General features: G+C 40.6%; 1 protein-coding gene across 5 annotated transcripts in view; it reads left to right on the top strand.

The window, feature by feature from the left end:
• The window catches only part of LOC127600253 (nuclear factor of activated T-cells, cytoplasmic 1-like), a 67,959-nt gene that overhangs the window by 21,670 nt on the left and 34,897 nt on the right, over positions 1-11,392 (top strand). For all 5 annotated transcript variants that reach the window (XM_052064676.1, XM_052064675.1, XM_052064674.1 and 2 more), the window contains 2 exons: positions 6,603-6,658; positions 9,502-9,634. In XM_052064676.1, the coding sequence (XP_051920636.1) occupies positions 6,603-6,658; positions 9,502-9,634 (189 nt within the window). The remainder of the gene's footprint in view (positions 1-6,602; positions 6,659-9,501; positions 9,635-11,392) is intronic.

Below are 11,392 nucleotides of genomic sequence, written 5' to 3'. Positions count from 1 at the left end.
CTACTGGCCGAAGACAGCTGGGAAAGGCTCCAGCACCCCTTGCGACCCTTGTAAGGATAAAGGGGATCAGAAAATTGATGGATGGATGGATGGATGGATGAATTTAATAAGAATAATAAGGTGACAGAGATAATTAAAGATATACATTTACATGTCTATAAATGCCCTGATTTAACCCATAAAGCCACTTCGGGTCATCCTTGTTCATTAATTATGGAAAAAACAAACATACAGTAAGTACAAAAAGTAAGTTAAGACAAAATGAAAGTAAATTCAAATGACTGACTAATATAGTTGTCTTTGTCTATGCATAAATAAATAAGTAGAAGAAAACAACCTCTCAAAAGTGCAATTGTCACCGAGTTAGAAGAGTGTCAAACACAGCGAGCGGAAATTATGCGTGATTGAATAAATAGTAGCCTCAGAACCACCTCAGATGAAGGCTCTTGTCAATTTAAGATGTTTTAGTTTCTCTGTCTACTTCTTTCAAAGGAACTCTCAAAGATGAAACAGAAAAGGGGTGGAAATCACACACATTTTGTTTCACAGACTAGTCATTTCATACTAAAAATGAATAGCTTTGTTCATATTCTCACCCCCACGGCTAACTGCATCCACTTTAAAAATACTCTTCGAAGTGTTCAGCAACTGAAAGGGTGAGTCAAAGGTGGAGGAAGAGGAAGTGGAGGAACTTGCTCAAATGGGGCTCTTCCTTTTTCTGCCTTCAACTTAGTCATGGAGGGGGTTCCCCCAGAGCACCTTTGTCTAACCCCTCATGCCATATGAGATGTATGACCTCGTGTAGAATGTATTTTCCTTCCTTCAACTACAATTTCTCTTCCTCTCGAGCGACACTGTTTCCTTTCTGTCTCTCTTTTCACAAACAACCCTGCACTTTATCCTCGTATTTTTTTTACCCCTGTCCTTAATATCGGGTAAAGACATTAACAAGTTTGGAGCTCTGCACTGCTGGGATCCCTGCACCAAGCTTGCCATCAAGATTTCACGTGTATGATTTCCATTGTTGTGGTGTCCAGCAGCAAGATGAGTGAGCGTGCCTGACTACTTCTTAGTCTATGTTTATATAAACTTTTATGACCCATCACTTCCAGGGTCCCCCAAGTCAAAAGCCCACCACAAACACATACACACACGTACACACATTTTTGCATTCACACACGGACAAAATTGTGGGTGTCCTTCCTCGAAAGAAAGAAAGGCCTTGGCTTAAACTGTCAAACATAATCATAAATAAGATATTCTAAAGACTGCTGAAATTGCTCAAAATGTACTGCAGTCATGAAAACCTTGCATTGCTCTTTTTGTGGGCTAACATAATTATTTGACATTGTCTTAGTCAACACAAACTAATGAAATTGTCCTGGAAAATATCATGACGGGACCCTCAACTTTTTTTTTTTCACAAACATTTGTGGCGCTCACTCCAATCAAACATTTTCTGGAATGAGACTTCTTGCGAGCAAACGAATCCAACGGTTTCCAGTAGAGTAGGTGCATTACTCCAGACTGCTTGCTTTAGTCCCCTCCACGGATGTTCAATCGGATTTAGATCAGGGATCATCGAAGGCAAATGACAAATCAGTTTTTTATGATTAGCCATTCTGGTTGGTTTTTTTGTTTGTTTGTTTGTTTTTGTTTCTATCCATGTGTTTTGGGTTGTTGCCCTGTCGTAGGCGAACCATGACCTATGACTATTTTACTGTACACTGCACAGATTCACGAGACCCTGTGCCAGATGCAGAAAAGCAGAACAGAACTGCAAAACCGCCACATTCAAGCGTAGGTACAGTGTTCTTTCCAGACGGCCTTTTTTCGTGTTAACACAGCGCTAAAGCGACTTGCCCAAAAAGCTGCAGTTCTGTCTCATCCGTTCAAGATATTTGGCTCGACAATTTGCATTTTGGCCAATTGCAGTCTCATAAGTATTTCGGTCACCATTGTGGCTTTCTTTGCCTTTTTAACAGTGTGGCTTTCTTTGCCTTTTTTAACATTAGGTTACCAATAATTTGACCAAAAAAGGAACATTGTACCCACTGCGGCACATGGAAGAAGCTTATTTCATTACAGTATTCTGTGCTGGGTACAATGAAATGACAAGACTTTTCATGCATTCCGCCGCAAACGGCTTCCTGTTGTCAGAGAATGTAATTCGAGCTGCATGTCCTCAAACAGAATAAAAACAATGAATGTGAAATTATTGGATTATTATGAAATGGCCGTTGATGAAGCCTATTCTAAAGCCTATTGAACATCTGTGCAAGCCGCTGAAGTGTGTTGTGCGGAAAAGGTGCACTTCAAACTTTAGGGAGCTAGAGCAATTGGCTCACGAGGAGCGAGCCAAAATACAGTACCTGTCAACTGGTTCACGAGTCCTATTAAGAGTGAGAAAATTTGTTGGATTGCAGTGATCACCTGAACAAAAAAATAACCTTAAAAGTACCATCGTTTTCATCAAGGCCATGTTCATTCATACATTTTATTAGTAGCATTATTTTCTTGCACCAAAAGTAAAGCAGTGGCAGATTTTCATGACTTCATTTTCAGTATTACTTGGATTTTTGTAATTGTTTTTCAAAAATCCATTGTGAGGTTTTCTCTTTTCACTGGAAAGATAACATTATTGTTATCTATGTGTGTCATAATGTGTGTCTATGTGGCACAAAGATTGCATGAAAACTACTGTGCTTAGAGTTAGGAGGATCAAAAAAGTACTTTTCGCAAATATTTAGTTTATAGACTTCTGGTAGTTAATCAGAAGCCTTCCATTTCATGAAGTTATACTTGAAATAGTTCTTCTTTTTGCTTTACACAAGGACTATTTAAGTCGCGTAATGAAAAATAAAACAATACAAGGTCAATGCCTACATGCTCCATGTTTATTTAGTAATTTTTGGTTTTATTTTTCTTTAGGAAAGTCTATGCCTCCATGCACCCAATAACTACTACGCAAAGCGATGTGCTTCCACACACAGTAAAACAAAACTTGGCTGTTGATGTGCATGTACAGTCAGGCCCTTTGTGCTGCATACTCATCAACATTCTCGCCATCGTAGGGAAAAGTCATTGCTTGTGCTGCCGTTTATGATCAGGACAGCCACTGAATTCCAGAGAAATTCCACAAATAAACTACAATAGAACATGTTTGAGTGGCCCCACTTAAGTAAACAATAACCCACGCATCATCCACGTGCACATTTCATTAAGCCTGCCCATGGTCATGCTCACATAGTTGTTCTTTATGCTGCCTTCCGTCTTTTAATCCTGTATTCCTTCCTGTCTTATGCAATTGTATTGTCAAGGTTAGAGAGTAAAGCTCTCTTTTCTGGCTGTTTGAAAGTGCTCTATAAATACTGTTGACTTGACTTGACTTAACGGTATACAAACGCCATCTTTTGAAATCGATTCACACTTACACGAGTATTTCTTTCTGTCACTCCGGGAGACATCCCGAATATCCACTAAGCACAGCACAAAGTTAATTTCACTACATTAACCCTTTCAGGGACAGCGGTTACTTCAGTGGACAGCTTACCATGTTATCAGGTTACAAGTGCAAGAAAGGATTAAGGGAGACCTTGTCTAAAAAAAAAACCCATTTATTTTTCAATTGCTCGACCAATGGGAGAACTGATGCAAACTCCACAAACACTACAAGTTGTTTTTATTTGCCCACTTCTTTTGTGGCGTGATTTGTGTGTGTGTGTGTGTGTGTGTGCGTGTGTGTCATCAGCAGTTTTGTGTTTCACATTGCGTCGCTGACATCCATTGGAGCATTGGATGGATTCGTACTCAATGCCATTTTTACAGTGCTCTACGATTGACATTTGAGGTCCGTCCTTTTGTCTAAATGGTCTGCTCAAGGTTTGTTTCCTTCCTCGCCTAGTGCTTGCTCACGTGGGGCTCATCTGGACTTTCAATAAGTGGAGAGAGAGGTTCTAGACCTGCTCCAAGTGTGGCCTGAGTCAACTTCTGTTGGGATTTGACAGTGTGCAGTCAACATCAAAATTGAACTAAAATAAATCATCAGCGAGGTGTTGAAGCCTTTGCTTTGATCCTCAGCAGGATCTATAGAAAATAGATGAATGCATGATTTGTTGTTGTTTTTTGCCGTAAAATTCCATGTAAAATAAAAGTGTTTAAAATGACAACATAAAGCAATTCCTTTCCAATATTGCTTACTATGCATGTGTGTGAGAAGTTGAACATTGAGATTCTCTTCAATGCTGATGCATGAAGGAATACCTGGCACACCTCGTGCAGTGTCTGTTCTGGCTTGCCCTGCTTTTCCTGGATGGAATGATTCTTAGCAGTAGGTAAAGCAGATAGACAGAGAGACAGACAAACAGGTGAGATAGAGAGATGGGGTAATCCTACACTCTGACTCGGAGGGGTGTGGGGTTAGTGTAAGGGAACTCCCTTGTGAGCTGGATAGTTTTTACATCTGGTTGAACTGGAGGATTGCCCGGAGGTCAGCAGCCTCACACATGGAGAGCCGTGGCAGACAACAGTCTGATCCTATCCACGTCTGGCACAGGCTGAATTCTGAGTTGCAGTATTTTCTTCAAGAGACTAAAGTTTACAACGGAGCCTGTCAAACGCTTTGTGTCGCATCCAAAAATGGAATACATTGTGTGTCACACCTTTTAATAAAACTCAGACAGTGATCAGCACTGTTAGATTTCATTCAAACTCAACTTTGTTGAGTCTGGCTACAAAGGGCAAGTCTAAACATTTGACAGATTACTCCACATATTGTACTTTTAGCAGTGTCTAGACTGCCATTTGTCTTCAATACTGCTGGCACCCAGTTTTGGCACTGTTTCAGAATAAGGTCAGCCACCACCCTGGCTTCAGGATCCAGATGAAGTGTAAGAATTTGTTCATGACTCAAACCTCGTCACGTTTCTTGTGTCAAGTCATTGTTTAGAACTCAGCATCTGAAAGAGATGCATCATTTCCATTTTTTACCAGTTGTCTCAGTAGCAGACAGCAGACGCTTCGGAGAAAATAGCAAAAAAATCACTGTGATTAGTCAAATGATTTACCATAAATGTACATGTTATTGAATGCCAATGAAAATAAGTTACTTCTCAGGTCGGGGACATCATGAAAGAAAAAAAAATGAAAAATGCTGTACAGTGTGACAATACTCTCCCAAAGTTGAGTGAAAATTTGAGTTGATTTACTAAAAGCGGTTTCATACAATCGATTGATGGATGTCTGTCCATGTTGCTTTTGTCAAGTTCTTATCCACCTTTAAGCAAGTCATGGCCAAGTTTACATTGAGGGATGTGTTCATCCATTTCTCATTTTAAGTGGGACTGGATTGTAGCCAAAACATTTTTTGACACGCCTCGAGCAAGGGTTACGGTATGTGCTCTCGTCTCACATATTTACAATTAAAAGCCGGAGCAAAAGCTGATGATGTTTTGGGTGCATCATGCGTGGGTGAAGGCAGCATGAAGGAGGAAGCTTTGTCGGTAACAGAAGTATTTTGCAGATGCAGCGGGGGAGGGGGGGTTGAAATGGAAATTTCTGTGGTTATCAGTTGAACAGCGCTCTTTAGTTTGTCAAGAAAGACTATTTCTGGCCTCAGCCAAGCCCGGTAACAAGTAACTATCAAATAATTATTGCAACCCATAATACGTGTGAAAAAATATTTTTTCGGAAGTTACACATGGAAACATTTCTGCTAAAGTAAGTTTAAGTTGACTCAGATTTCTCTTTCGGAGTGTCTACCAGAGCTAAGGCAGGTCAAATACTCTTTTGGTTCCCTCTGATGTAATCTACTGAAGGTCTCCTTGGCTTTTTTGACTACATTTGACTCATCCTTATGGCCCAGAAGAATCCCCAGAGACAATTCATTCACCTTCTCCTTATCAGTGGTCCCGACATGCCCTCAGTGGTCATCCTATCTAGTCTCTCTATTTTCCTCTGTTGTTCATTTAAAACCATTACAACTGTGTACGACTATTTGTAAGCAATTTTTTTCTGTTAAAAATCTGTTTTCATTTCAAATGGCTTTACTGTATTCCCTTTAACTCAGATTTAATAGAGCCATTGTGGAGACAGTCCTGACCCTGCTTCAAAAGCTCATTATATTCAAGCCAATCATGATGTTTCATTCTTTCAATTCCCATGTCATGTTAAAAACACGTTTAACACTATTTTCCCTACATTTTCCAGAGGTGCACAAATATCCCAAAATGGGACACACCTCAGCACAGCAGCAGGAACTACTATATTGCTTTAAGCCTGGAAGTCACACTTCCTGTGTCGTCTAATAAATAGTTGGAGATCACGGCATGAAGAAGCCATCGGTACCACATCATCTGTGAAAAGCACAGATGCAATACTGAGGCCACCAAACTGGACCCCCTCAATGCCTCGGCGGCGCCTAGAAATTCTGTCCATAAAAGTTATGAACACAATCGATGGGGCAGCCTTGTTTTTACCAATGTAATGTATAAAATGTGAATGTATGCTATCTAATTGCAAATGTTATTGGCAATGTCCACAATGATTTTAATGTTTTTTGTTGTTGTTGTTTGTTTTTTTATTTGGGTGGGGGGGTTCCCTAGATGGTCATCATCTGTGGGAGATGGAAGCCAAAGTTGACAAGGACTCTGTCAAATCTGTAAGTGCCCTCATGATTTCACTGTTCACCCTCTCCATATCCTCCATGGACACTTGCTACTTATCTGTCTCTTTCTCATCTGTCCCTCTTCATGATGTAACTTTTGCAAAGGCATTGCTACATGGACACTGATGATTAGCCCATGCAATCCTGAATGGAATTTTCAATCTCGGCTCTAACACACGGTAAACACAAGCAACCATATTGCTTGCGCATCACTGATTCACCAACATTCATATTACAGTAATAATAAAAACAAGCGCACAGGCGTCAGATGTTTATTTCAGTGAAAGGTTCCTTCGTGGTAAATTCGAGCCCAACTCAATCTGCGCTGTGGCTGTGGAGCTTTTAATGAGATTGAGACAGTGTGAAATTTAACGGGCATGTTGTACCGACCCTCAATCACATATTCACACATTGCCTCATCAAAAATGGTATCAAAGAGACTTGTCAAGAGAAACGAAAGGCTAATTGAGTCAACTAACAAAACACTGAGATCTGCTAAGTCTTAAATGTTAAGTGCAGGATGAAGTAGTGGCGGTGTGTTTGGAGCCGCTAAGGCCTGTCAACAACAGTGATTACGTTTACATGCAGTCATTAACTGTTTCAAAACCCCAAAATATAGGCAGCATTCAGGTGTTAAAAGGCCAACATGCACAAAAACAGTATAAGGCCCCTGGGTTTCCCCTTTCCGAACCTGAATATTTGGTCATATAAATGGAATAGGATCGGCACGGTGCTCGACTGGTTCGCATGACCGCCGCATACTGCAGAGGTCCAGGAATCGATTTTGGGCTCTGGCCTTCCTGTGTGGAATTGCATGTTCTCCCTGTGCCGTCAGGGTTTTCTCCAGGTATTCCGGTTTCCTCCCACATTCCAAAAACATGTACAGTCAGTTAATTGAACACTCCATGGCGAAATTTACATGCAGCACGGCAGCATAGTTTTGGAAACGAAAAGGAAACTGCTTTATTCCTGCAGTGAATGACATGAAAAATTGTGTTTTATTGGCTGTGTCCAAATGTCCAACCTTGCTCCCCTAACCCAACATCTACACTATATGTAGAACGATATAGTAGTTCCCTCATTGTGTTTGGCTATTCAGACAGCCAGCTTACTACTTTCTCCTTGTCGCATATTATGTGACTACAGTACCTTTTTGGCTTTTTCATCTCAAACCGCTTCAAACAACAAAGCGTGTGACGGAAAAGTGGTTAGGACTGCACGACTGTCCGTGTTTTATGTTATGTGGTGTGTTTATTATTTTACTTTATGTTAACTGTTTTGTAAAGCGCTTTGTTACAGCTGCCGCTGTTGTGAAAGCGCTATATAAATCAGCATGCATTGTATTGTATTGTACCTGTCATGACGTGACACACAGGTATATTAAGATCTCTGACTATTTATTGTGGATAAAGACAATATCTAATTTAAAATGTACTTTGTTTCCTTCATGTTGTACATAATTTTAATTAAATTGAATGAACTAATTATTTACGTTACAGAAGAGAGCATTGATATTTGCGCCTGTGCCATGTTGTTTTCCTACTCGCAATGCATTACACTACTTTTCCAAGGGCATTGTGGGTAATTTTCAATGGCCAACATTTAATCCTTGGACATTCAGTCACCCCTACGAGAAGGCGTGGCCGCTTAATAGTACACAATATATGAAATAGTGTGCACATTTGGACTCTGCCATTGACGGTAGAAAGTAACAAGTGAAAATGATGTCTAATTGTGTCAGGATGTCAGTGCATCACCATTTAAATTGGGTTATTCGAATGGGGGGAAGGGGGGGCGGGAGACTGTCCGCTTAAGCCATGTAGACAGGTTATTCCAAATGTTTCAGAAATTGACATTTTAACCTGTAACCTGAATATTGACTGCAAGTAAACTTAGTCAGGGTTTCATTTTGTAAAATTAAAAAAAAAGTCTCACATAAAGCATGGACACAAAAACTGCAAATCTATGGGTTTTTTCTATTACTGAAAATTAATTGCATCATGAGATATGAATTCTTTGTCCACCAGGCCCTTGACCTGATACTGTATTACTGTATAGTTGAAGTCCCAACTGCTACAAAATAGGAGGAGCAGTAAATTAGAGACACGAAGTTGATGAAATACAAATACCACGGTAGGAAGAGAAAGCAGGAGCACACTGGAATTCTTTTCTTATGTCACTAGAGTGCCTTAACGCACTCCAGACTGCCGACCTGCATTTACTTTTATTGGCGTTGGAAGTGTGCTAACTTTCACTACAAGGGATGGTGAGGGAAAGCCTAGCAGTACACACACAAACACACACACACAGGCACTCACGCACGCACGCATGCCCACACACACACACACTTTTACACTCACTCAACCACCTGCATATTTTTCTTGTAATCATCTGGACAGCAGACCCCTTTCCCACCCACCATTTTGTTCACAGCTATGGCCAATGTAAACTTGCCCTCTGTCACAGTCGACTGTTTTGTCCTTTTTAGATCCCAACCAGAGTGGCAGCCAAGAAATTAGATGCAATTAGACACAAACACTTGAACAAATTTTTTCCTTGTTCCTGTGTCAAACTGGAAGTCGAAAAATACTGACATTCGTCCAGACTTGCAAAGTTGGGGTGGAGTTAATGCTGTGCAAAAAAGAACCCCAGCAAAAAATAAGCTTTACTGATGCTGTACAGGAGGAAAGCTAAAGCCCTGGGGTTTCCTCAAACGCAAATATGGGCAACCTCATGGGCTCTACTGCTTCAGTGCCCATGGGCTCATTTAAACCATTTATGTCTGTCTGGCTATCTGTCTCAAAGGGGTGAAAATGTTTTTTTTTGTTTTGTTTCAGAATGCACTTTTTGTTGAGATCCCACCATACCGAAACCAGAGACTATCCAACGCATTGCAGGTTAACTTCTATGTATGCAATGGCAAGAGGAAGAGGAGCCAGTACCAGAACTTTACCTATCTTCCTCCCACTGGTAATCATCATTAATATTATATACACATTCTTGTGCTCTAGTGTTATATATCTTTGTGTCATTACAATATGTCTCATTTTTTTTACATTTTTGCCGGGTAGTGCATAGTAGTCTGTGAGTGTGTGAGATGTGTTTATTCTATAGTGGGTCCACGTTCCCCAGCAATGAGGTATACTTGCTGAGTGACAGAGCCTTGGAGCAGTGTTGATGTAGACAAGTCAATCCCCCCGCAACCTCATTCTCGCAGTCCCACATCACACAATACCTGCCTGGTTCACCAACACACCCGCAAACATGCAGGGGTGTGTATGCGTGCGCATATGCACTCACATACATAGGGCTTTGTCATTCATGTAGCAACCTGAAAACTCAGGGTTACTTCTCTCAGTGCTCATAGATGGCCCTCACATTGGAATTTAAAGAATGGATTGGTGGGAGTAAAAATGTGTTTTATACACACACACACACACACACACACACACACACACACACACACGCACACACACACACACACACACACACACACACACACACACACACACACACACATACACACATATATATATATATATATATATATATAAACGATAATGATAAACAATTGACGGGGATCCATCCCATCTCAAAGTCAACTCTGATAGGCGCAAAGTCACCCCATGACCCTTAAAAGTTTTCCCAGTAGATTTTGCATTTCCAACCTGCAATATTGCACTTCCTGCTCAGTCTTAGACCGCAAAATGTTTTCATTGATCAGCATCTAATGGCTCTAGTGTTGCTAGGGTATCGTGCACTTTGTTATAAGTATACAGCTGTTAATAACATGTGGTGTCTAGAATTATCAGCAGATGTATTTATGCCCACAGGAGATAAGACACATTTTGGATAGGGCTCTGAGAGAAAGGCAGAGGAGAGCCCTATTTGGAGATCCCTGATTGCTTTGATTTACAAGTGCATAGTGGGTAATTTGGCTAGTTCAAGGCAGACAAACTGTGGCCATATTTAGTATATTCATTTTATATACCGTACTGCCTCAAAGAAGCAACTCTTATCTGTCCCCATTATGCATCCCCAATCATTTTGCTGAGCACAAATACAAGTCTAATTAAAAGATCTTGTTTTTGCTGCCAAGTCAACCACAAGTGCAATGCAGACCACACATGCAGGGCCAATAAAGCATAATTAGCTCTCTAGTGTTAAAGCCAAGGAGTCTGTGAACAACAAGCAATTTGGTGGTATTATAGTTTGAGATGAGCTCGTCGTTTAACATAACTTATTAAATTCAGGGATAAAATATCAAATGTGCCTTGTCCTTTTGAGGTTAAGGCTACAAAAATCATAATGGAAAAACATTCACAATAAAGGCTGCATTAAGCTTAAGTGTTAGCAGTTTATCTCAAATACAATCATGTTTTCATTACAGCAACAAAAGAACGAGGAAATCCTGCCTCCGTTTATGCTTCTTGCTGTACGGAGTTGTGGTGTGTCAGCTATTAAGGAAACAACGAACGATGAGGCCACGTTCGAGGCTGAGTTTGAGAGGACACCCACAGACTTTCACACGCATACCCTGTTGTCAACACTTTCTTGCTTTCCTTTGTGAAAGGGACTCTTCCGCCCGCTGTCCCATTTGAAGAACATTTGCGGTCGCCGATGTTATTAAGGGAGAACATTTCTTTGACACTGCTGTCTGTTCATCTATAAAAAGAAAAAAAACGACCTTAAAATAGACTTGTTTGAAAGAGGGGAAGGATGAAGCAA

This window comes from Hippocampus zosterae, chromosome 5 (assembly GCF_025434085.1).
Source record: "Hippocampus zosterae strain Florida chromosome 5, ASM2543408v3, whole genome shotgun sequence".
NCBI classification, from domain to species: Eukaryota; Metazoa; Chordata; class Actinopteri; order Syngnathiformes; family Syngnathidae; genus Hippocampus; species Hippocampus zosterae.
The sequence above is the reverse complement of the archived record's forward strand: the minus strand, read 5'-3'. Positions and strand labels throughout refer to the sequence as shown.